General features: G+C 42.6%; 1 protein-coding gene across 3 annotated transcripts in view; it reads right to left on the reverse strand.

The window, feature by feature from the left end:
- CCDC112 (coiled-coil domain containing 112) overlaps nt 1–23,244 on the reverse strand; it is a 34,512-nt gene extending 11,268 nt beyond the window's left edge. For 2 of the 3 annotated variants that reach the window (XM_060177189.1, XM_016187616.2), the window contains exons 1-6: nt 22,976–23,244; nt 17,043–17,164; nt 9,471–9,592; nt 6,857–6,946; nt 4,006–4,081; nt 2,668–3,061 (exon numbers count right to left, since the gene is read on the reverse strand). In XM_060177189.1, the coding sequence (XP_060033172.1) occupies nt 2,668–3,061; nt 4,006–4,081; nt 6,857–6,946; nt 9,471–9,592; nt 17,043–17,164; nt 22,976–23,065 (894 nt within the window). In that variant the 5' untranslated portion in view covers nt 23,066–23,244. The remainder of the gene's footprint in view (nt 1–2,667; nt 3,062–4,005; nt 4,082–6,856; nt 6,947–9,470; nt 9,593–17,042; nt 17,165–22,975) is intronic. The other variant, XM_060177184.1, reaches the window with a different exon arrangement.
- Between the last annotated feature and the right edge of the window lie 4,077 nt (nt 23,245–27,321).

A 27,321-nucleotide genomic window follows, 5' to 3' on the forward strand; every position in this document is an offset into this window, starting at 1 on the left:
TCTTCTAGGCCCCTGCATCTGGTGCGCAACAGAGCAGGTAAACCAAGAGTCTGTGCCCGGGAAGACTCTCCACCACAGAAAGTCCGACAAACATGTGAATGAAATAAACGAGAAAAAAACTGCTGCAGAGTGGATGAGATAGTATATATCATACTGCAAAATTAATTTGAACTCATATAAGAAGCATGGCAAATAAAATATGCATGATAGGGTGGGGTTAGATAGCATAATGGTTATGCAAACTCTGTGCTCCAAAGTCCCAGATTCAATCCCCTATATCACCATAAGCCAGAGCTGAGCAGTGCTCTAGTAAAAGAAAAAAAAAAAATTGTTAAAATAAAAAAAATATGCACAATAGTGGTAGAACTCAGCAAAAGAATATGAAAAGGGGAGGGGAGACACACAAAAAATACTTTTAAAAATAAATGCCAAGTGGTCCGGGAGGTGGCGCAGTGATAAAGCTTTGGACTCTCAAGCATAAGGTCCTGAGTTCGATCCCCGGCAGCACATGTGCCAGAGTGATGTCTGGTTCTTTCTCTCTCCTCCTATCTTCCTCATTAATAAATAAATAAAATATTTAAAAAAAATTAAAAAAAATAAATAAATGCCAAATTAAAGAAACTCAAGGTAATATGTGTAATAAGAAGCATAATAATAAAAAAAAAAAACAAAGATGTAAGAAAGATTAAAATTTATTGGGATGCGTCTTCTGGGACAAACTATTCTAACTGAACTGGGGGTGGGGGTGGTGGGAGACATTTGCTCTGCCATGTGTGAAGGCTGGGCGTGAGCCCTGGCAGTATAATGGAACAGCACAGAAGGCATCAGGGAGCTCCATGGATGGCGGAGCAGTGCTGAGACATCTCTCCTGTGCCTCCCTCTCTTTCCCCCCTTACTAAATTAGAAAAAGAAAGAAAAGAAGGGAGGGAGGGAGAGAGGAAAGAGGAGTGAAAAAAGAAAAAAGAGCGACAGGAAGAAAGATTAAGTCTATAAGATAGCTCGGTGGTATCCTCTATGCAAGAGGCCTTGAGTTCCTTCAGGACTGTTTCCTTCCTTTCTTTCCCAGCTCCCCCTCCCTACAACCCCTTACTTTCTTTCTTAATTTTGATACTGAGAAAATCCAACTAGAGTTCCATTAGTTTGGTAAAATCATTTAACCCTGCACACCTCTGTTCATTCATAGCAGTACAATGTGTTCCAGGCTAAACAGCTTTTTGGAAGCAATCCAGATGCCCAACAACAGGAGGAAGTGTAAGAAATTTATGGTATATCTCCAGGAGAGCACAGTTTGCAACTGTTAAAAAACAAAACAAAACAAAACAACGAAGCCATTTCCCTTGCCATTTTTGGATGGACCTTGAGGCTCTCATGCTGAATGAGATCAGCCAGAATGAGAAGGATGAATGCTGGATGATCTGACTCGCAGGTAGGTAGAAACAAAGCAGTAACAGCAGGAAGAGAGAAACAAGAGGTGAAACTTGGACTGAGTGAGGTATTTTGCACCAAAGCAAAAAGCCTCTGAGGAGAGAGGGAACAGAGGTTGTATCTATGTGTCAACAACTGTGCTGCAAACTATACTCCCCAATTATAAAAAAAAAAAAAATTCAGGGGCCGGGTGGTGGTACACCTGGTTGAGTGCACATGTTACAGTGCCCAAGGACCTGGGTTCGAGCCCCCGGTCCCCACCTGCAGGGGGAAAGCTTCACGAGTGGTGAAGCAGGACTGCAGATGTCTATCTCTCTCTCCTCTCTCCATTTCTGACTATCTCTATCCAATAAATAAATAAAGATAATAAAAAAATTTTTAAACTTCATTGAACCTATAAGATTGGGGGTAGACTATAAAATACCTTATGAAGTGGTGAGATTAGTAAACTAACTAACCATGTGGTCCTGAAGTAGTGTACAGAACTTCATGGCAGCTACGTGTACCAGACTCCTTTAAGCCACCCACCAATCTAAACTTAACCCCCACTCCACCTCCTGGTGTTTGTAAAAGCCCTGACAGCTTTTGACCTTCTATGAACTCTGCCCATCTCTTAGACCTTGTATGCATAACTGAATTATTTTTGTCAACTTTCCCTTTCGTATAAAAGGAAAATTCTGCTGAAAATCAGGGCCTGGAAGATCTTGAGCATGAGCTAATTTTGGGACAGTGCCAATAATAAAGTCTATTTCAGGAGTCTGGGTGATAGTGCTGTGGGTTAAGCGCACGTGGTGCCAAGCGCAGGGAGCGGCATAAGGATCCAGGTTCGAGCCTCCGGCTCCCCACCTGCAAGGTGGTCGTTTCACAGGCGGTGAAGCAGGTCTGCAGGTGTCTGTCTTTCTCTCCCCCTCTCTGTCTTCCCCTCCTCTCTCCATTTCTCTCTGTCCTATCCAACAACGACGTCAATAAGAACAACAACAATAAAAAAACCAAGGGCAACAAAAGGGAAAAATAAATAATATAAACAAACAAAAATAATAAAGTCTGTTTTCCAGCATGCCAAGCGTCATGACGCTTGGCATGCTGGAAAACAGACTTTATTATTTTTGTTTGTTTATATTATTTACCAATTGTTTACAATTTACCAATTAATATTTTTTACCAATTCCCGGTTTAACACCCCAACAGAGATGTATGCAACAAAATAACAACAACTGTGATTATTATTACTATTTTCAGTACCTCTTTTTTTCTTTCTTCCAGGGTCAGAAACTTTTGATACCACTTTTCATGCTGCTGGACGTCATCCTGCGTCCTTCCAGGAAGGTGTTGTAGCACTTCGCCCATAAATGTCGGCTTCCCTTTATGTTTGTTTCGAAACTTGAGGAAATTCTGGTGATCACAGTCATCCCAGCCTCCTTGCCGCCCTCCTGTCTGCTGGAGGAACTTTTCAAAGTCGACTACTTCTTCGGGAAGAGAAGCCCCCACTGTGACTCTGTCTATGGGAACTTTGCTGGACATGGCTCTAAAAGCTTTCTCTGCTTCTGAATTTCCCCGCTCCCAGGTGTCGATTTTTCTTGATATGGCATTCAACTCGTGGCTAGTTGTTTTCTCTTCTTTTAGAAGCTCTTCATATCTAGATGTTAACAACGTGGGAATGATAAGATATAAGCCTGTGTATTTTGTCTTTTCATTCTTTTCCCTCAAATTGAATTTTTTGAGTCTTTTCATGTCAGCTTCCCCATCTGCCATTGCTGAAGCCTGTATAAATCTAAGCCTTGAAAGAGTTTCCTTGGAATAACAACAAGGGCAACAGAAACGGGAAAAATGGCCTCCAGGAGCAGTGGACTCAGAGTGCAGGCAATGAGCCCCAGTGATAAGCCTGGAGGCGGAAAAAAAAGTTGCCTCGGAGACATGAACAAACTTTCAAACTCTTATGTAGGATGGTATTGTGTACAAATGGACATGCAAATAAAATTTTACTCTGGGGCGGGGGTAGGTAGCATAATGGTTAGGCAAAGAGACTCTAACGTCTGAGGCTCCAAAGTCCCAAGTTCAATCCCCTGCACCATAACAAGGCAGAGCTGAGCAGTGCTCTGGTAAAAAAAAAATTAAGGGAGTCGGACGGTAGCACAGCGGGTTAAGCGCACGTGGCACAAAGCGCAAGGACTGGAGTAAGGATCCTGGTTTGAGTCCCGGACTCCCTGCCTGCAGGGGAGTCACTTCATAGGCGGTGAAGCATGTTTTCAAGTGTCTGTATTTCTCTCCTCCTCTCTGTCTTCCCCCCTCCTCTCTCCATTTTTCTCTGTCCTATCCAGCAACGATGACATCAATAACAACAACAATAATTACAACAACAATAAAAAACAAGGGCAACAAATGGGAAAACAAATAAAAAAATTAATAATAATAATAAAATAAAAATTTACTCTGAACATGAAAACAGTTCTAAAACAAGACATGTTCAGTTGCTTTAAAAAAAAAGACTAGTATTGATGTAACAATAAAATGATCTGTGTACAACTTATGCAGAATAACTGATAAAACTGAACTTCATATTAAAATGAGTTTAAAACATACATCAGCCTTTGCTCTTCTTTGAAAGTGTTAATTGCATTTTCAATTTCTTCCATCATTTCTCTGAGCTTTTCAACAACTGTAAAGAGAAGAACATGAAAAAATTATGTTATGTCATACTTTAGTAAGATGAAAAAAAAAAATCAATGTTAGGAAAAAGTCCAGAATTTTCCAAAGGTTAATCTCAGGGCCTGAGATGTAGCTCGCACTTAAGAGGACATACTTTGCATGTATGAAGTTCTGGGTTCAATTCCCAGCACCAAAGGATTAAAGAAAATAAAGTAATTAAGTTTTTAAAAAAATATCATTAATTTATTGAGTAGAGACAGCCAGAAATCAAAGGGAAGGGGGAGATAGGGAGAGAGATAGAGAGACACCTGCAGTACTGCTTCACCACTTGAGAAGGTTTCCCTATGCAGGTGAGGACTGGGGGCTTGAACCTGGGTATTTGCACACTGTAATTTAAGCACTGAACCAGGTGCGCCACCACCTGGCCTCTCAACCACCTTTTTTTTTTTATACATATACATATACATATTTATTACTGCACAGGTTCTATTTAAAGATTTCTCTTTGAGGCCTGGAAATAGCTTACACATTAACTTGTAAAGGGACCCAGGTTTGAGCCCCGGGACCACAAGGCAGCACTATGGACAGGGGGGGGGGTGTCCGTAATGCACCTTAATCAATTAATTTATTTAGCTTTTCAATACATAAGCCTTTCTTTTTTCTCTCTCCCTGCAAGGCTCAAGCCCCTGGTCCCAACCTGCAGGGGGAAAGTTTCATGAGTGGTGAAACAGGGTTGCAGGTGTCTCTCTCTCTCTCTTTCCTTTACTACCTATCTCCCTCTCCTCTCTCAATTTCTGTCTCTATCTAATAAATAAATTAAATAGTAAAAAAAAAGGGAGTGATTGATAAAACTTGAAATAATACATAAAGATACTGTCCACATCAAACCATTCTTCAAAAACCACTCTGTAGGGAGTCGGGCGGTAGTGCAGTGGGTTAAGCGCATGTGGCGCAAAGCACAAGGACCCACAAAGAATCCCAGTTCGAGCCCCTGGGTCTCCACCTGCAGGGGAATTGCTTCACATGTGGTGAAGCAGGTCTATCTTTCTCTCCCCTTCTCTGTTTTCCCCTCCTCTCTCCATTTCTCTCTGTCCTATCCAACAACAACATCAATAACAACAACAATAACTACAACAATAAAACAAGGGCAACAAAAGGGCAACAAATAAATATTTTTTAAAAAACCACTCTGTAGGTGACCAGGTGGTCATATGTCCAGTTGTGCTAACACATTACCATGTGTGAGGACTTGGGTTCGAGCCCCTGGTCCCCATCTGCAGGGAGGATGCTTCATGATTGGGAAAGCAGGCCTGCAGGTCTCTTTCTCTCTCTAGCCCCTGTCTCTTAATCTCTCTGTGTCCTATCAAATAAAATAGAAATAGAGAGAGAAAAAAAAAAAAGCAAAAATGGCCACTGGGAGTGGCGGATCTATAGTGACGGCACTGAGCCCCAGTGACACTTTTGGTGGAAGTCGAGAATTGTCCATTCCAGCTACTTTTACTGATTTCTGAAATTTCAGGAAGAATATGTCATTGAGTTACTGACATCTTCATGATCATTAGCAAGAGCACTTTCATCACTTGCCTCATATTTCTTTTTCTACAACAATACTTTATTACTTTCACTGACTTATTATTATACTTTATAATCATTGCCAATTTTTTCTATTCCGTTACTTAACCTTTGCTGTTTTAACTTGTAGGCTTTATAGATGTTATGAATATTAACTTTTAAGTTTGATAAATGTCACTCTTCCCCTAAATTGCTTACTGAGTTTTTTGTTTATATTTTTTTTAAGATTAAAAAAAATTTATTTATTCCCTTTTGTTGCCCTCATTGTTTTATTGTTGTAGTTTTGCTGTTGTTTTTGATATCACTGTTGTTGGATAGGACAAAGAGATACGGAGAGAGAAGGGGAAGACAGAGAGGGGGAGACAAAGATAGACACATGCTTCACCGCCTGTGAAGCGACTCCCCTGTAGGTGGGGAGCCAGGGATTCGAACCAGGACCCTTATGCCAGTCCTGGCATTTTGCGCCACGTGTACTTAACCCGCTGTGCTACCTACTGCCTGACTCCCTGTTTGTTTTTTTTTTAAAGTTAAAAGAAAACTACATAAATACCAGATATTAAAGTTTCCCAGTGCAACTTTATTGATCTCTAATCAACCAAGTAGGTCTTAGTTTCACTAGTGACAAACAGAAATAACTTTTGACTAATTTATTTTTATTAGTGACCTAGTCACGCTTTTTAAAAATTATCTTTATTTATTGGATAAAAATAGCCAGAAATTAAGAGGAAGGGGGAGATAGAGAGGGAGAGAGACAAAGAGACACCTGCTTCACCACTTGTGAAGCTTTCCCTCTGCAGATGAGGATTGGGGTCTTGAACCCGAGTCCTTGTACATCGTAACGTGTGCGCTCAACCAGGTGCAGTACCACCCGGTCCCCTAGTCATGGTTTACAAAAATATTTCTTATTAGCAAAGTATAAACTTTGCTGAAGAACAGCAGAAAATGCTACTTCATAAGACTACTGAGGATGTGAGGGCGACCTGGGTGTGATATCTGTCACCCCACTGATCACCAGTTGATTCGGCTGATCTGGCTGGCTAGGCAGGTGTCCCCTTCCTCCCTCACCGCTCCATGTGCGTCCCTCCCGAAGCTGCATGCTCGGTCCGAATAGAGACAATCGGTCTTCGGTCGAGGGTATCCGAGTAGCTGCACTCCCCTGCTAGAACCTCCAAATAAGCTCTCAAGAAAGACTACTGACTCTAAGTTTACTTACAATCAGGTGTAGGCTTTACATCTTTTAACTGATGCTGAAGTTTCTTTACATTGCTATGTATTTTGGCCAACTGTTGCTGGATTTTTGCTCCTGTGAGAAAGAAGCACGCACTTTTAAATATCTCATCTAGAACAGGTGCTATGCACAGGCAAAGAGGTCCCCCCCGACTCCCATTTTTATGCCTCAACTATGAATCCACTGCTCCTGGAGGTCATCATCTTTTTTTTCTTGCTTCCATTGTTGTTGTTATTGCTGCTGTTGTTGGATAGGAAAGAGAGATGTGGTCTGTGAAGTGTTACACTGGCTAAAGGACAGAGAGAAATTGAGAAAGGAGAAGATAGAGAGGGGGGAGAGAAAAGTGAGATACCTACAGACCTGCTTCACCGATTGTGAATCAACCTCCCTGCAGGTGGGGAGTCAAGGGCCCGAACCAGGATCCTTGCCTAGGTCGCTGCACTTCACACTATATGCGCTTAACCCAGTGTACTACTACTGCTTAGCCCCCAGGTAGAGTGTTAAGTAATCGAAAACTGTGACATGACACTTGAGGTAATATATACATATTTACTATTTCTAAGCTGTAATATGTGAAGAGGGAAACTTCTATATCCTTTTTATATCCTTTTCCTAGATAAAGGTGTTAAGGAATATTAACCTAGTGGTAATACATAGGACGTGCATGTGAGAGGTTACAGGTCAACCCCAGGCATTACCAATAGCCAGAGCAGAGTGGCACCCTTGGTCAAGAAACCAACAAAGAAATATCAAGTGAGGAATGCTGAAATTGCTCCAGAAATCAAGGAGAACCAGAAATCTAGTTTTCTTTGTGTGTGTGTGGCATAAAGTATTTTATTAGAAAAATTTAGATTAATGAATACAGATTGTACATATTTGTTATTTAACTGGTGTATGTTAAGATTTTTCATAGTGTTCAGACACCACAGAAATCCAGTTTCCTTACTCGTTCCTATAGTTGTTTCAAAGGAAGAGGAAAAAAAAAGTGGCAATTGCTACAAAAGATGACTTTGTGTTTTGTTTTGTTTTGTTTTCAGGGTTACTGCTGGGGTTCAGTGCCTTCATTCTGAATCCACTGCTCCTGGAGGCCATTTTTCCCATTTTTGTTGCCCTTGTTATTGCTGTTTTTGTTGTTAGATAGGACAGAGAAAAACTGAGAAAAGAGGGGAAGACAGAGGGGGAGAGAAAAGTAGACACCTGCAGACCTGCTTCACTGCTTGTGAAGTGACCCCCTTACAGGTAGGGAGCCGGGGGCTTGAACCCAGGCCCTTGCACATAGTAACATGTGTGCTCAACTGGGTGTGCCACAGCCCAGCCCCCTAAATACAACTTTTGAAAATAGTGCAATCTTATAATCTAAAGGAAAAAAAATTATTGTCTTTTAACTGACCTTAAGTAAGTACCATAAGCACTACAACTTCTACGTAACAAGTCTTAATAAAGCTTAATTAGTTGATAATTGTTATTTTTCCTTTTAACCAACTTTTTTAAAGAAAACTTTCTCAAAAAATATTTTTTAAAAAATATTTATTTATTCCCTTTTGTTGCCCTTGTTTTATTGTTGTAGTTATTGTTGTTACTGATGTCATCATTGTTGGATAGGACAGAGAGAAATGGGGAGAGGAGTGGAAGATAGAGAGGGACAGAGAAAGAGACACCTGCAGACCTGCTTCACCGCTTGTTATGCGACTCCCCTGCAGGTGGGGAGCCAGGGGTCCGAACCGGGATCCTTATGCTGGTCCTTGCACTTTGCGCCATGTGCGCTTAACCCGCTGTGCTACTGCCTGACTCCCTGCAAATCCTTTTTATAAGGATTTCATGACATATAAGATCTATAATACAATGAAAAAAGGTGTGTGTGTGTCCGGAAACGCCCCCAGGACCTCGTGTTTTCTTAGCTGCTTCCTCAGCCCCCAATAGGTGATTCTCCAAGAATTCTTTTTTTCAGGTCAACTTTCCTCACAGTGTCAGGATAATTTATATTCCTAACAAACATCAGAAAAACCCTGCAGTACCATTCCTAAGGCACTTCCTCATGCATCATCTCACTGGGTGAATAAACAATTCTCCGGAATTAGCAATGGTTGTTAACCTGAGCATTACCCAATCACGTGACTTGTTCCCTCTGTGCCACTACTAATTATATGCTCCGAATCTGTTGATGTTTACTTAATCCAGGGGTCAGTCAACAATACAAAGGTAACGAGCGGAAGTCAGATATCTCAGCTGTCTAGTCCCCTTTATTTGAAGAAAAGCGAGTGGTATCACTTGCCTCTCAACCTAAAACTCTCTTTTTTCCTGAACTACATTGGAAGAAACATACAAAGAAAGCAATCCAATGCAATGTGATGTGTTAATGCCTGAGACAATAATCACATGTAAAATACTTTCCCAATAGAAGTCAAATTAAAAAAAAAAAAAAGCCTCCATCTAATTAGAACGACTGAACAGTGACATAACAAGTGATAAAAATCATACCCTCCAAAGACAAGCTTATTACCACGGTAAAGTGTTTTGCTAGTAACTGTACCACAGCCAGTGCACAAAGACAAACACATGGCAACACTACAGTGCGTAGCCCTTCATGAGCGTAACTTACTTTCTGTTTTCCTGCTGTTAATCAGTTTGTTCTCCAACTCTTCCAGCGCACTATGCTCCGCTCTGAAGTCACCTTTTTGGCTGTAGAAATGACTGTGTTTCTCTTTCTCAATGCTGATAACTCTTTAGGAAAATAAGCAAACGGTATATATATATGTATATATGTATATATATATTACATTTTTTTCAACAGTTGAAAATATGAAGACACAACGGTCAGCACTTTCATATTTGGTTTAATTCAGCTAAGAAGTGGCAATATAATTCCATGGATTCATATGGCTTACAAGTTGTAGTTACGAAAGAGTTGCGTTCAACCGAAATCACAAGTACTTGGGATTTCTACTGAAACTGTGAAATGTTAGCTTGGGAAAATGCTTGCCGACTTGCTATGAAAACACATACATAAGCCTTTGGCTACTGATTACACCATAACCACACAGGTGACCTCTGAGAAGGACCCTCAAGATACTCAAACTGTCCTGGGGTGAACCATAAAATATGAATAGTAACAATCTTCCACTGTCCAAAGGGAGGGGTGTAATTAATATGAGGTGAAATTATATGTAGGGGTCCTTTTCCTGTAAAAAGTCCCCCCCCCCCCCGATGGTGGAGCCAAGTGGTGGTGCACCTGGTTGAGTGCACCAGTCCTCACCTTCAGGGGGAAAGCTTTGCAAGTGGTGAAGCAGGGTCGCAAGTGTCTCTCTGTCTCTCTATTTCTCCCCTCCCCCATGATATCTAGCTGTCTCTACCCAATAAAAAAGATAATTAAAATAAATACACCGTGGCAACTCAAACCATTAACATTATTAATAAGATCAAGGCTTTAAAAGAAAAACACTTGAGGAAAAAAGGATATTTATTTAGTTTGTTTTTAGGCATATTGCCGACATTTACTTCAAAGCTCATTTCAACTCATCTCTGCCCCTGGGATTTAGTCAATAAACCAGTAAAGAGTTCTAATTGTGGATGGGAGATAGATAGCATAATGGTTTTGTAAAAAGACTCTCATGTAGAGTGGGAAAAACTGATTGAATGTCTCAAACCTTTTAATGCACAGACCTTGGGGTGAAGTCTAAGCACTTAAGACTTCAAATGTTCAACCAGACTGAATTTTAACAGTGGTTTAAAATTGGTAACACATTTCTTTTTTTTTTTTTTTTTTTCCTCCAGGGTTATTGCTGGGCTCAGAGCCTGCACCATGAATCCACCGATCCTGGAGGCCATTTTTCCCCTTTTTTGTTGCCCTAGTTGTTGCAGCCTCGTTGAGGTTATTATTGCCATTGTTGACGTTGCTTTGTTGTTGGATAGGACAGAGAGAAATGGAGAGAGGAGGGGAAGACAGAGAGGGGAGAGAAAGATAGACACCTGCAGACCTGCTTCACCACCTGTGAAGTGACTCCCCTGCAGGTGGGGAGCCGGGGGCTCGAACCTGGATCCTTACGCCGGTCCCTGCGCATTGCGCCATGTGCGCTTAACCCACTGCGCCACCACCCGACCCCCTGGTAACACATTTCTAATAATGACTTCTTCTTTGAAATGTTGTCTTCTTCTAAAAGCTTGGATCAGGGAGAAAAGAAGCAACTGGTGGCATTACTTTATAAGACAAGCTATATATATAGTCAAGCGACATAAATTGTGGTGATGTCGTGTATGATGCAGCAAATCCTAACAATGGTATTTTCAAAGTTAACCCAATTGCAAAATAACTTGATTATAGCAATAACTATCTATTGCCGTCTTAAACTTGAAGACAGCAGGAACCTCCCGCTTCCTCTATAAAGGCCTATTTCCCCCAGTCCTGGAACCTCTAGGGTGGGGCTCACTTTCCTGCATGCTTCTCTCAATTCATACCAAATGATACTGCATCTGCTGATCCCAACCTAAATAATGCAAGGAGTACCACCTCAGCATGCCTCACTTCAGACTGTGTCCAGAGATGTCAGGCATGGAATGTCAACCCTTTAGCCTCATTACTTGGGTGAGACCTTTCCTTTCATAGGATCCTCTAATTCCATTCCAGAAGGTTTACTTCCTAACAAAATCTCAAAAAACTAGATATAGACCAGGTCCCATTAGATAGGCCAGATATACACATGTATCCATAAATTAGGGCAAAATATATACCTGAAAGCAAAAGCACACAATAGTCTGCAGTGAGTCAATATATGCAGTAAGCAAGTAGAAAGACCCAAAAAGACACCATAAAGTTCCTAATGAAATAGTTTCTACTGAGACCTAGATACCCTCCTCACCTATATCCTATTACACTTCCCTCACTTACTCCAAAGCTAACCTTATAAAAGTAAGGACAACAAAAGCTGAATAAGGGCAAGAGACTGGCCTACTTTAATGATGACTCTTTAGTCACTATCAAGCCACCCCATCATCTGGGGCCCTAGTCAAGGAGTCCTGGGATTCCCACACAGACATGATAAGCCTAGACCTTGAATAAATCCCTCCCTTCATTGTTACTCGTCATCTCTATCAGGAACAATACAATGGACCCCTTTGCGGGCCCCCACAGGACCTTGCCCTCAATGTGGATCAACAACAGTAGAGAATGTTCCATCCTCCAAAGGGAGGCTGGACAACATACTCTATCTACCACCTGAGGAAGATGGTCCCTGAAACTGGGGCAGCTTGGAATGTTCCTACTCATGACCACAGAATGTGAGCTCAGATCTACAGGGATTCAGAGGCCACATAGGCTTCTAAGCTGAATATGGGCCCCAGATCAAATTGATGGGGTCTACAGTCAATATTTATACACCTTTCCCATATTAGGGAGCTACTCTCTTCCCTGATCCAGCTTTCTGGTCCTTTTTCCAGCCATGACATCATCTCCCCAGACAATAACTTGGGTCCACCTGCATATCAGAGGTCAGGCTCAGGAAAAAACTCGTATGGTCATGGGCCCTTTGGAATATAACTAAAATATGCCTACTAGCTATCCTATGGTTTTGTCAGTGTTTTCCTTTTTATATATATAAAAAAAAGACTCTAATGTATGAAGCTCCAAAGTTCCAGGTTCAACTGCCTCTCTCCCATCACAAGCTAGAGCTGAACAGTGCTCTACTAGAAAAAAAAAAAAAAAGCTAATTGTAAATTTGAGCTGGGGGTGGGAGCTTAAAGAAGAATATCAATACACTATTTTTGTTGGATTAAGATTTTTCTTTTAAATTTCAATATCAATCTTCTTTATCCCATATGGTGAGGATTTAAAATGATTTCTCCACTAATACTGGATTTATGAGTGGTTAAGTATCTTTAGGCATTGCCTTTATTTTTTTTTATTGTCTTTATTTATTGAATAGAAATAGCCGGAAATTGAGAGGGAAGGGGAATATAGGGAGAGATACAGAGAGATACCTGCAACACTGCTTCACCACTTACAAAGCTTTCCCCCTGCAGGTGGGGACCGGGGGTTTGAACCAGGTCCTTGCACATTGTAACCTGTGTGCTCAATCAGGTGCCTAGCCCCCTTTAACTTTTTTTTTTTTATTGCCACTAGGGTTATTGCTGGGGCTTCATGCCCATGTGGCAAATTTGCCACTCCTTTTGAAAAAAATTTTTAATGTATTTTAAAATTTATTTATTCTTTTTATTAGACAGAGACAGAGAAATTGAAAGGGAGGGTGAGATAGTGAGGAAGACAGAGAGACACCTGCAGCTTTACTTCACTACTTGTGAAGCCTTCCCCCTGCAGATGGGGGTCAGAGGACTTGAACTTGGGTCCTTGCGCGTTGAAGTATGTACACCAACTCCTGGCCCCCCAAATTTCTTAAACTTCCTTTCTTTCATTGATAGAGAAACTGAGAGGGGGAAAAAAAAGAAAGAAAAGAAAAAAGAAAAAGACGGTAGGGGGTAGATAGCTTAATGTTTATGCAAAGAGACCCATGTCAAAAGCTCCAAAGTCCCAGGTTCAATCCCCTATACCACCGGAAGCCAGTGCTGATCAGTGGTCTGATTAAAAAAAAAAAAAAAAAAAAGGAAAAAGGAAAAAAAGAAAAAAGGATATTTGGTGCTATATGTTTACAACTACTAAATACTGTTTGAGACCTTCTACACCCCATAATGACCCTGGGCCCATACTCCCAGAGGGATAAAGACTAGAAAAGCTCTCAGGGAAGGGGATGGGATACGGAGTTCTGGTGGTGGGAACTGTGTGGAGTTTCCTCTCTTATCCTATGGTTTTTGTCAGTGTTTTCCTTTTTATAAATAAAAATAATTAAAGAAAAAAAAGAAACTGAGAGTTAAGGGTGGGAATAGAGAGAGTAAAAAAGTTAAGACACCTGCAGCACTGCTTCCCTGCTCACAAAGCTTCCCTGCTGCAGGGGAGGGCTGGGGGTTTGAACCCAGGTCCTTGTACGCAGGGGCAAACATGTAAGACTGCTGGGCTCCTAACTAACCGCGCATGTGTTTGAGAAAGGAAGCAATGAGAGAGGACGTCAAGACAGCTTTCCATCTGCAGCTCAGCTCTTAACAGATGGAGGGTGGCCGAGAAGCCCGTAGAGGCTCTGGCAGGACGTGGGGTGGGGTGTAGAGGGGAAGTGCACTGGTCAAACAGAAATATTGGCCGCCGACGCAAGGTGTGCTTGGATCATAATGGAGTTATGTCTTGCCATTCCAGGACTAGCTGGATTAACCTATACACACTCTAGATGTACTCATGGAGGGTTAGGGAGATAGCATAATGGTTATGCAAATGGAGTTTGTGCCTGGGGTGCTGAGCTCCAGGTTCAGTAGTACACTGCACCACCATAAACCAGAGCTGAGCAGTGCTCTAGTAAAGGGGGAAAAGAAAGTACTAATGGAGGTCAGTTGTCAAGCAGATAAAACAGATGCTTGGCCTCACGCAGATACGTCCATGAATGTTGAGACATCATTTACCACGCTGACATGTTACTCTTGTACACATCACCATTAGACATCTATCAGGTTAGTCCCCTCCCCCAAAAAAGTCACATTTAAATAATATATTCTGTTGATAAAATCTGTTGATTTGGATTCAGGCAGTAGCGCAGTGGGTTAAGCGTACCTGGCGCAAAGTGCAAGAACCATCGCAAGGATCCTGGTTTGAGCCCCAGCTCCCCACCCGCAGGGTGGTTGTTTCACAAGCGGTAAAGCAGGTCTGCAAGTGTCTGTCTTTCTCTCCCTCTCTCTGTCTTCCCCTCCTCTCTCCATTTCTCTCTGTCCTATCCAACAACAACAACATCAATAACAACAATAACTGTAACAACAATAAAAAACAAGAGCAACAAAAGAGAAAATAAAAAAAGTTTAAAAATATATTTTTAAAAAAATCTGTTGATTAAAAACGCAGTGAAGTAGGTTTTCTTATCTCATGCGCTGTTTGTGGCACTGCCAATCCCCCATTAAGGATAATTTAGCCAAGCTTATCACATATGCAAATTTACACACCTTTGGACCCAGCAGTTCTATAAGCTTTTCCAAAAAACAAAAACATCACACCCACATATATTCAACATGATTGCAATTAGTGGCACCACTGTTTGCCATGACCTAAATACCTACCGCCACCAAGTAGATGAAACAACACAGATTTAATATAAAAATATTAGCTGTAGCCCCAAAGCAGAGAACAGTCAATTGGCTCTCTTCATATATCTTCATGCCACTCTGGCTTTACTCTCTGGTTTTTTTTCACTCTGGTTTTACTCTCTGGCTTCATGTATCATTCTTTGTTTTCTTATCTTTGTTGAGTCATTTGTGTGTGTGTGTGTGTGTGTGTAATTTTTAAGTGTGGTTCTTTATGAAGTGATTCTTTTTTTTTCTTTTCCCCCCAAAGTACTGTGCTCAACTCTGGCTTAATGTAGTGCTGGGGACTGAAGCTGGGACCTTGTAGCTTCATGCATGAAACTCTTTTTGCATAACCATTATGCTGTCTCTCCAGTCTGAGGCTTAAAAATATATATACATATATATTTATTAATTATCTTTATTTATTTATTGGCTAGAGATAGGCAGAAATTGAGATGAAGGCGGAGATAGGGAGGGAGAGTAACAGAGAGACACCTGCAGACCTGCTTCATCACTTGCAAAACTTTCCTCCTACAGGTGGGGATCAGGGGCTCGAACCTGGGTCCTTGCCCATTGTTAACATGTGCGCTCAACCAGTTGTGCCACCAACAGGCCCCGAGGCTTAAATATATATATATATATTTTATTAAATATATTTTTAAATTTATTATTTATTTATTCCCTTTTGTTGCCCTTGTTGTTTTATTGTTGTAGTTATTATTGTTGTCATTGTTGTTGGATAGGACAGAGAGAAATGGAGAGGGGAGGGTGGAAGACAGAGACAGGGAGAGAAAGATAGACACCTGCAGACCTGTTTCACCACTTGTGAAGCGACACCCCTGCAGGTGGGGAGCCAGGGCTTCAACCAGGATCCTTATGCGGGTCCTTGTGCTTAGCGCCACCTGCGCTTAACCCGCTGCGCTACAGCCTGACTCCCGAGGCTTAAATATTTTTAAAGTACATCAGCTATGTTCTATAATTTCATACCAACATACTCTGGTGTACATTCCTAGAGAGGACAGAAATGTTCTACTTACTCAACTATAATGTTATTGTCATGCCCAATGAAATCAATGATGTCTTTAGTATCCAAGACATAATACTTTTTTTTTGTTTCTTTAAAATTTTTTTTATTATGTTTATTTATTTATTGGATAGAAATAGGCAGAAATTGAGAGGGAAGGGAGAGACAGAGAGGGTAAGAGACAGAGACACTTGCAGCACTGCTTCACCATTTGTAAAGCTTTCCCCCCTGCAGGTGGGGACAGTGGACTCGAACCTGGGTCCTTGCACATCTGTGTGCTCAAGTAGGTGCACCACTACCCGGACCCTGACATAATACTTTTGTAAAAACCCAACAGGGGCTGGGCAGTGGGGCACAGTTGAGGGTACACATTATCATGTACAAGGATCTGAGTTCAAGTCCTTTTCAAAGATTGATTTTACTTAATTTTCAAGAGAGAGAGAGACAAGACAGACACCAGAGTACTGTTCAGTCCAGGTACTGTACCTGGGACCTCCTGATCTGTATTACAGAAAGATTAGTGCTCTGCTGCCCCACACTTCCCAGTACCCCTCCCTCCTCCTGAAATAGGCACATTTTCTCTTGAGAAACAAGTCTTCTCTTTATTCTTTTACTTAAAAATATTTAGTGAGATCTGACCTGGGCAAGTGCACCTATATTCAATCTGTTATCTGATATGTCAATTATAAAGAAATAACTTTTGTTCCCTTCAAATATGCTAATTAAAATTGTAAAATGAACTAAGATTTAAGGAGCTACTTGAAAGTAACTTTATTTAAGTGTTCTCTTACCCTATGCCAATTTCATACTACCCACCTTCCTCACTCTCCCCTGTCTCTCTCTCTCTCTCTCTGTCTTTCTCTCTCTTCTTCATATCTGTAAGGCCAATAATTACCCCAATCTTGCAAGTTGATACGGGGTTAGGAGAGGTGGAGTAGAATTAACTTTATATTATTCACAATAAATAGCTGGAGACCGTTTTGGAGACGATGCTCTCCTACTTACTGATTTTTCAGTTTTTCTGCTGTGCGTATAAACTCCGTTTTCTTGGTCCGACTAACTTTCTGCTTCCAGTTTTGAAGGTGAAATGCATGAATTCCACTGGGAGCACCAAAACAGCCATCGTTCTGCAGAGAGAACAAATGTGTCTTGCCATCGGTAAGAGACAAAGGTGGATTTTATTTTCCCCAGAAATAAAATATTAATAATTGGATTTCTTGGGAGATAACTTTGAAATTAATCTTATTTAACTATTTTTTAAAAAATATTTTTACAGGGAGTTGGGCGGTAGTGCAGGGGGTTAAGTGCACATGGCACAAAGTGCAAGGACTGGCTTAAGGATCCCGGTTCGAGCCCCCGGCTCCCCACCTGCAGGGGAGTCGCTTCACAAGTGGTGAAGCTGATCTGCAGGTGTCTATCTTTCTCTCCCCCTGTCTTTCCCTCCTCTCTCCATTTCTCTCTGTCCTGTCCAACAACAATGACATCAATAACAACATTAGTAATAACTATAATAACAATAAAAACAACAACGGCAACAAAAGGGTAAATAAATAAATAATAAAATAAAAAATATTTTTATGTTAAATTACTGAGTGAGAACTGTTAGCAGTCTCTAGGGATTTTTTTCAAAAATATCTAACTCCTGTGTACTACATTATATAACATGGTGAAATGTACTGAGTAATTACATCACGTGGGGCTACGGAGACACTAGGAAAACAAAAATGGCCCCCAGTTCAGTGAGGGAGTCTGATCTGAACAGAGCAAGCAAGCAAGCCACCAGTCGATCAAAAACACAGGCTCAGGCCACTGCTATTAAGAAACATCAACTGTGTTGAGGTGGAGCTAATGGAGCAAAGGACTGTTTTCTCAGTCAGAGAGGCCACAGAAGGTCAGGGAAGAGTACAGTCTAAGGAAGAATGGAGTCCATTGTGCAGCATGGACCAAGTGTGGCTGTCCCAGTGGGAGGAACCAGCAAGTGTAAATAACCCTTGCACAGGAAAGATGCCTAGGACATGAAAATAGCAGGTGGGGAGCTTGGCAGGTGAAAGTAGATCACTCACATAGGGAGTCCAGAATTTTTTTTTTCTTTTGCCTTCAGGGTTATAGCTGGGGCTCAGGGCCAGCACTATGAATCCACTGCTCCTGGTGGCCATTTCTTCTGTTTTATTGGCTAGGACAGAGAGAAATTGAGGGGGGGGAGGGGAAGCTAGAGAGGGAATGATAAAGAGAGACACCTACAGACCTGCTTCACCGCTTGTGAAGCTTCCCACCTGAAGGTGAGGAGCTGACGGCTCAAACCCAGATCCTTGAGTGATTCCTTAAGCTTAGTACTGTGTGCACTTAACTGGGTGCAACCACCACCCAGCCTTGGAGTCCAGATTTTATTGAAGGGGTTTGAACAGGAGGTATTGAAGGGGTATTGAACAGGAGGATGGTATGATCTATTTAATTTGACAAAGATTTGTTCATTTATTAAGGACAAGAAAATGAGGCAGGAAACATCCATGTCCAGGGGGAGAAGCAATTACAGAAGCCAGACCTTGCACCTTATGTACTCCATAAAGAATTTTGGCCCATACTCCCAGAGAGGGATAAAGAATAGGGAAGCTTCCAATGGAGGGGATGGGACACGGAACTCTGGTGGTGGGAACTGTATAGAATTGTACCTGTTATTTTACAATCTTGTTAATCATTTTTAATCACTAATAAAAAATGAGAGAGACTGGAAGAGAGAGTATGTGAAAGAGAGGGAGAGGGAAAGGGAGAGAGAGCCAGATTACTACTTAGATCTGGGACAAGGTGGTGCTGGGAACTGAACCTGTAACCTCTGTGACTTTGAGCATGCAAGCAGGTATTCTAACAGGCTGGACTATATCTCCCTGGCCCTACATTAAAGATTCTTCTTTCAGCCACCAGGGATCTTGGTGACTGTGTGATGACTCCACAGCTCCCATTCTTGTTATGATACAGACAAAGAGAAATAGAGAGGGACAGAGAAGGGAAGAGAGATCGGGAGAGGAGAGATAGCTGCAGCACTGCCTCACTGAGTCTGGAACTTCTCCCACCTTTGTCTCCATTATTTTTTTCAAATGTCCTTACCATAGCAGATTTAAAGTCTTTATCTATTATGTCTAATATCTAGTCTTCATTAGGAATCGTTTCTTTCGACTCCTTCAATTAGTTTTACCCTGTGTGTTCATATTTTCTTGTTATTCTGCATGCAACATACTTTTTTTTTGTTTAAAAATGAACACTTAGATAATTTAATGTAGCAATGAAAATGAGATCCTTTTTTCCTTTCCCCCAGGTCTGTTATTGCTAAGGATGTAGTTACTTTCTTGAATAAATTCTGTAAAATCTATATTCTTTGCTGAGCAGCTGGAATCTCTGGGTTATCTTGGTTCTCAGCTAACAACTGGCTGGTCAGGGATTTTTTTTTTTTTCTTTTTTCTTTCACAGTCTCTGGTGAAGTGGTGTGCATGACAAGGCATGCTGTCTATTCTGGGGTAGGTGATTACAAGTCTACCACAGACTTCACTTTCTGTTTGCATAGATCTTCAAAGTTACCCAAAGATGGTAGCCTACAGTCTTCTCAAATCTGCCCTGACATATTAGTTTCTTCTTCTTCTTTTTTTTTTTTTTTTGATATTTATCCCCTTTTGTTGTCCATGTTGTTTTATTGTTGTAGTTACTATTATTGTTATTAATGTTGTTGTTGTTGGATAGGACAGAGAAATGGAGAAAGATGGGGAAGACAGAGAGAGGGACTGAAAGACAGACACCTGCACACTTGCTTCACCACTTGTGAAGCGACTCCCCTGCAGGTGGGGAGCCAGGGGCTTGAACCGGGATCCTTACTCTGGTCCTTGTGCTTTGCACCACCTGCGCTTAACCTGCTGCGCTACCACCCGCATATTAGTTTCCTATTGCTACTGTAACAAACTCACCAGAAATCAGTATATGGCAATCACAGTTGCCTACAGAACACAGAATTATTCTCTTCTGGCTTGGAGACCAAGTTTGAAATTAAGAAGTTAAAGGGATTATGTTTTTTTTCTGGGGTATTATGTTTTTGGGAGTGAGGGAATCCACTTCACTTTTTTTTTCATTTTAAGATTTTATTTATTTATTAATGAGAAAAATAGGAGGAGAGAAAGAACCAGACATCACTCCAGTATATATGCTGTCAGGGATTGAACTTGGGACCTCGTGCTTGAGAGTCCAAAGCTTTATCTGCTGTACCACCTCCTGCACCACACACTTCACTTTAAAAAAAAAAAATTACTGAAGTATATATTATTAATTTTTGTTTATGACATCAGGGAATGAACCCAGGGTCTTATGTATGTGCAATCCCACTGAGCCTGATCCTTTCTTTCTTTCTTTCTTTCATTTCTTCAGGAGAAAAATATGAAGAGAGAAGATAGGAGTGGCAGACAGAGTAGAAACACCATAGCATCCTTCAACCATCCGTGGAGCATAACTCCCACCCCAAGTACTATCCATGGTGATCCCATGAGGTGTCAGAACAAAAATATAGTTTCACACAAGGTAAGTCGTTAGTTCTATAGGGTGAACTATGTCCCGGTTCCTTAAATTTTTTTTAAATGTTTATTCCCTTTTGTTGCCCTTGTTTTATTGTTGTAGTTATTATTATTGTTGTTAATTGATGTCATTGTTGTTGGATAGGACAGAGAGAAATGGAGAGAGGAGGGGAAGACAGAGAGGGGAAGAGAAAGATAGACACCTGCAGACCTGCTTCATCACTTGTGAAGTGACTCCCCTCTAAGCAGGGAGCCAGGGGGCTGGAACTGTGATCTTCATGTCTGTCCTTGCGCTTTGCACCATATACGCTTAACCCTTTGAGCTACTGCCGGACTCCCGGTTCCTTAAAATTTTAAAAGGGGGCCAGGCAGCAGCCAGCCAGGTTAAGCTCATGTGGCGTGAAGTACAAGGACAGGTGCAAGGATCCCCTTTCCAACCTCCTGGCTCCTCACCTGCAGGTGGGTCGCTCCATGTTGGGTGAATACCTCCTCTCTGTATTTCTCTGTCCCATCCAACAACAACAACAACAACTATGGCAACAATAACAATAATAACAACAAGGGCAACAAAATGGGAAAAATGGCCTCCGGGAGCAGTGGACTCATAGTGTAGGCACCGAGCCCCAGCGACAACCCTGGAAAAAATTTAAAGACTGATTTTCATATTAGAGAGAGTGTCATGAGAGAGGGGGAGAGGGAAAAGAGAAGCCAGAGCAATACTCCTGTACCCGCAGCCCTGGGGATCAAATGCTCATGCAAGTCCTGAGTACTGCCAGACAGTTGAACTGTTTTCCTGGCCACAGTCCTTTATTATTGAAAAAAGAGCACTGTTCAACTCTAGCTTACAGTGGTGCTGGGGACCTCTGGTGCCTCAGGCTTGAAAGGCTTTTTGCATAAGCATTATCTTATCTCAGCCGTCCTGAAGTAACATTATAGTTTCAGTTGTATGTCATTATAAATTTACATGTGCATGAACTACCTTAAGTTCATCCTATCCTTTCTGCCAGCTTTTAAGTGTCACCTTCAATGCCATCTCAGGGCCCTTTCTTACCATCACTCCATCCTCTGGATTCCATTGTGTCACATCTCCTGGTTCTGATCCCGCTGACTCTCTTGCATAATCACCTTTGTCAATACACTAAGTCTACTCAGATAATTTCCTTACCTCAATACCCTAAATTTAACCATATCCACATAGTCCCCCCCCCCCCACGGAAAGTTACATATCCACAGGTCAATATATCTGAGGATATCTCTTTTTAAAATATATTTTTAAATTCGCTATTATCTTTGTTTAGTTGATAGAGACAGCCAGAGATCAAGAGGGCAGGAGGAGACAAAGAGGGAGGAACACACCTGGGGCAGGGCTTCGCCATTCACAAAGCTTCTCCCCCAACTCCCACCCCACCCCTCCCAGTAGGTGAAGTCCGAGGGCTTGAACCCAGGTCCTTGCCCATTGTAAAGTGCGCTTAACACGTGCACCACCACCTGGCCTCTTAAAAATTTTACTTATTTTTAATTATCTTTACATATTGGATAGAGACAGCCAGAAATCGCGAGGGTAGAGGGAGCTAGGGAGAGAGAGAGAGACAGAGACACACAGAGAGAAAGACTCCTGCAGCCCTGCTCCACCACTCTGAGATATTCACCCTGTGGATTATCTCTGGGGAGGTATTGTACAGTCCATGACACTTGGATATGCACAGTCCTGTGCTTTTGTGTAGCCTTCAAGAAGAAACTCATTTTGAATTTGTGTTCAAATGCGTGAAGTCACATGCTACTATTATGTGCAAGGACCCGGGGGTTTCAAGCCCCTGGTCCCCACCTGCAAGGGGGTAAGGGTGGGGCCTGCACGAGCAATGAAACAGGGCTGCAGGTGTCTGTCTCCTCTGACATCTCCTCCCAATTTTTTTGTCTTATCAAATAAAATAGTAATAAGAATAATAATAAATAGATACATAAAAAGGGAAAGACAGCTCAGCACCAAAGCCCACCTGCGCCCCCCTCCCCCGCCCAGTGCGGTTAGCGCCAGTCTCGAACCCGGGTCATGTTTTGCTCTTGACAGAAGCAAGCACCTTCGCAGGTGAGCGATCTCGCCGGCCCTGCCACCCCCATATGTTGTTCCTCAGGTGTTCCCGGCGCCCCAACAGTAACACAGCAACCACCCACAGCTGGGCAGCAAATCTGTCACCGAGCGCGGTGCAGGGGCTTCCCAGGCGAGAGTGCCCGCTGCCCCGCACAGGTCAGAAGGAGAAACTGAGTCACAGCAGGCTCACCCGGCCAGGGCGCTGCAGAGCCGGGCTCCCAGCAGATTCCCCCCGCAGCTCCCAGACCGCGGCCGGCGGCTCCGGGGGTGCATTGCACAAAGCCGGGCGCCCGCCCCCCGCTTACCTGCGGCTGCGCGCCCACGCCCGCCCCCGCCACCGCCCCTGCCACCGCAGTGGCCGCCGCCGCCACCACGACCGTTGTCAGGGCGGCCATCTTTCCTCGCCAGCCGCTCGCCGCCGCGGCCGCGGGGTCCTGGGAGTGCCGGCCGCTGTGCGGGGAGCTCCAGGCTCTGCAAAACGACGCGCCCTGTACCGCGGGGCTCAGCCCGGAGGGACCCACCGCAGGCTGAGGCGGGCGCGGGGCTGGAAGCCCAGGGGCGAAGGCGGGGGCGAGCTGGGGCGGGGCCAAACGGGGGGCGGGGCCTACGGTCCAGAAGGGTCTTGATACGGGAGGGGCCAATTAGAGAGGCGGGGACGTCTGGGGAGGTGGAGGTGGGCAGGGCCAATGGGAAGAGCAGGACCAGATTGGGGGGAAACGAACCGGGTGGGCGGGGCGGAGGTGAAGCCGAGCCCAGGGATGGGGGAAATGGTCTGGAAAGATGGGCGTGTTTGGGGGCGGGGCCACAGTGAGAGGCGGGGCCTAACGGCAGGGCGGGGCCCAGAAAACTTGGAGCTGCGGGGTCCAGATGTGTAATGAAGCGGCTCTGAGCCCTGCAGGATGGTAGTAGACAGAACTGGGGCTCACGGTGGTGCGGGGTTTGAGCAGGAGCACATAGATGTGAGAACCAACAGAGATACAGGGCGGTGGTCGGGGAGTGGGCAGTGCATGAATCTATTTCTGCCCACTTATTCTTTCTTAGTCCCTAACCGCCAAGAAAATGCATTGCCTAACTTATACTTATTTGTGTCCTTTATATCTATATATCTTTACATCAATGTCTTAACTGTAAATTAAAGGAGGTTTTTGGGGTTTTTTTTTTTGCCTTTTTTTTTTAGGGTTATCACAGGGGCTCGGTACCTGCACTACGAATCCACTGCTCCTCTTTTCATTGTTTTTGGATAGGACAGAAAGACAATGAGAGAGGAGGGGGAGATAGAGAGGGAGAGAGAAAGATAGACACCTGCAGATCTACCTCACTGCTTGTGAAGTGACCCTCTGTAGGTGGGGAGCTGAGGGCTGGAAACAGGGTCCATGCACTTAGCACTATGTGCACTTAACTCGGCTCGCCACTGTCCGGCCCCCAAAGGAGATATTTTACTTAACAGAACTATTGTGTATTTCTAGGTTTGTACTAACTGCTAGTGGAACTGAAGCTCAATGGAAAAGCATTTATTGCTGGGCTTGAGCAATATATCACAATTTCTTTCTTTTTATCTTGGCATATGTGAAAAGATGTATTCATTTATTAACAAGAGGCCAGTCTTCCTTTTTGAAATGATAGCATAATTTTCCAAAACCAATCTGAACATCAAAATAAAATGCACTAAAGTACATTTAAAAATGTTCTGCAAATCATTAACTGCTTGAAAAGTGATTTTCAGAAACTATGTCACATTTTCACAGAAAGCAGGGTAGACGCTACCCTATCAATACAAGAGGCCACAGTTGCTTTCCTGGATCAAGGATAAGAGAGATTCCAATGGCTGTGATGGGAAGTTACCAAAAAAAAAAAAAAAAGAGTAAGAGAAAAAGCGGGAGGAGGAAGATGAGAAGGAGGAAGAGGAGGAGGAGGAAGATGAGAAGGAGGAGGAGAGGAGAAGGAGAAAATAAAGGATTCTTCCATTAAAGACAAGGCAACCAGAGACGATTCAGCTGGTCTCTGAATGCTCTGCTTTCCCTCCTTTAAAGGAGTTGATTCATTCATTCATCCCTTCAGACCATCCTAGCTCATAATATATGCCCTGTTATAAACCTTTAGGATTCACTGATGAATCACAGGCGTGCTCCTTCTCTCATAGTTTCTGGTAGAGAATTTAACCAATTTTGCAAATGGGTCATTTACTGAACACTTACTTTGTTGTAGTTCCTTCCGTTCTAAATGATCTAGTGTGATAGGTACTAACTACCATCATATTGGTTTCACATATAAAGTAACATGAGGCCACATGTTGGAAATGGGATTCAAACCTTTTCTAAGTCTATATTCTATCATTCTTCATGAGTATACATCTTATTTATTTTCTAAGTTTATGATGATTATTATATTTGTGGCCACAGGGGCTTTGTGCCTGCATGATTCCATTATTCCCCATGGACTGATTCTCCTTCCTTTATTTTCTTTTCAATCTCATAGAAACAGGGAGAGAGGAAAGAAAACAGCACTGCTGCAAAGCTCACTGCTCCAAAGCTGGTGAAGCCTTCCCTGGAGTCATGCAAGGCGTTCCCATGTGGCTTCTGGGGGCTTGAACCAGTACTCTCCTCAAGCATGGTAAAATGTGAAAGTGTGTGCCCTACCAGCTATCTCTCAGCTCCTGAGCATACACTTAAAAAAGACTTGATTTTTTACGAGAGAGGTAGAGATAGAAATAGAGAGAGAGAGATAGAAATAGAGAGAGAGAGAGAGGAAAGAGAATCAGAGCATCACTCTGGTATGATGCCAGGACTGAACTCAGGACCTTATGCTTCCAGTCACCCCACCACTTTACAGATTGCTGAAGATACACTTTTTAAATTACAGGAAGGCCAGGCGGTGGTGTGATTGGTTGAGCGCACATGTTACAATGCTCAAGGATCCAGATTTAAGCCTGTCGTCCTCACTTGCAGGGGAAAAGCTTTGTGAGTGGTGAAGCAGTGCTGTAGGTGTCTGTCTCTCTTCCTCTCTATCTACCTCTTCCTCTCTATCTACCTCTTCCTTATGATTTCTCTGTCTCTGTTCAATAAATAAATTAACGTATTTTAAAATAAAACAAATTTCAGGAGCTTTATAGAATACTTTACTATTATCTTACAGGGCTAAATCCTCTCACTATTCTCCGTTTCTAGGATTTTTCCTACCATTCCCTGTTCATTCATTTCCTGAAACAACTTAGAATCTTTGGAAAGAACATTTTACCATTCTTCTTGGAGTCACATTCAATTTATATATTAATATGTATGATGTGGGGTTCTCTCAGCCATGAGCAATGTATCCCTTTATCCTGGCTCAAGTCTATTTCTACATCATTGAAGAATAAAGATTTTAAGTTTATTACTTAGTTTAAAAAATTCTTTCTTATTGAAATGTCACTGTGATTTCTTTTCCTGGAAAAAGGAACTATGGTTCTAGATGGTTATTCTTTGGTGATAGGAAGAAATTAAACCTTGGGGCTGGATGGTGGCGTACCTGCTTGAGCACACATGTTACAATGCACAAGGATCCAGGTTGGAGCCTGTGGTCCCCACCTGCAGGGGGGAAACAATGCTGCAAATGTCTGTCTGTCTCTCTCTCTAGTACCCCCTTCCCTTTTGATGCCTGGCTGTCTCCATACAATAAATGAACAAAGATAATACTAAAAAAAAGGGGGGGAGTTATATCTTTTAAAATTTGTAATGCCGTTTTTAAAAAGGCTTATTTATTTATTTATTTATTTATTTATGGGGAGGTGGAAAGGGAACCACAACACCATCATGGCACATGCAACACCACAAATTGAACTTGAAACCACATGTTTGCAAGTCCAGTGTTCTAGCCACTTCACTATTTTCCTGTTTAGCACTTTTATTTAATTAATTAATTTGTTATATATTTTATTGATTTATTATTAGATAGAGGCAGCCAGAAATTGAGAGGGGGAAGAGGAGATAGAGAGGAAGAGAGACAGAGAGACATCTGTAGCCCTGCTTCACCACTCGTGAAGCCTCCCCGCCTGCAGGTGGGGACCAGGGGCTTGAACCAGGGTCCTTGCACACTGTAATGTGTGCGCTTAATCAGGTGTGCCACTGCCTGGCCCCATTACTTATTTATTTATTTTTTTATCAGAGCACGGGTCAGCTCTGGCTGATTTGGGGGGAATTGAACCTGGGAATTCAGAGCCTCAGGCATGAGAGTCTGCTTGCATGCCTTTATGCTATCTCCCCCACTCAGCACTCATTTAAAAATTTTTTTTATTTATAAAAAGGAAACATTTACTAAATCATAGGTTAAACGGGGTACAACTTCACAAAATTCCCACCACCAGAACTCTGTATCCCACCCCCTCCCCTGATAGCTTTCTTATTCTTTAACTCTCTGGGAGTATAGACCCAAGGTCATTGTGGGATGCAGAAGGTGGAAGGTCTGGCTTCTGTAATTGCTCCCCCGCTGAACATGGGCGTTGACAGGTCGATCCATACTCCCAGCCTGACTTTCTCTTTCCCTAGTGGGGAAGGGCTCTGGGGAATCGGAGTTCCAGGGCACATGGGTGGAGTTGTCTTTCCAGGGGAGTCTGGTTGGCAAAATGGTAGCATCTGGAACCTGGTGGTTGAAAAGAGAGTTAACATACAAAGCCAAC

Source organism: Erinaceus europaeus, chromosome 2 (genome assembly GCF_950295315.1).
Source record: "Erinaceus europaeus chromosome 2, mEriEur2.1, whole genome shotgun sequence".
Classification (NCBI taxonomy): domain Eukaryota; kingdom Metazoa; phylum Chordata; class Mammalia; order Eulipotyphla; family Erinaceidae; genus Erinaceus; species Erinaceus europaeus.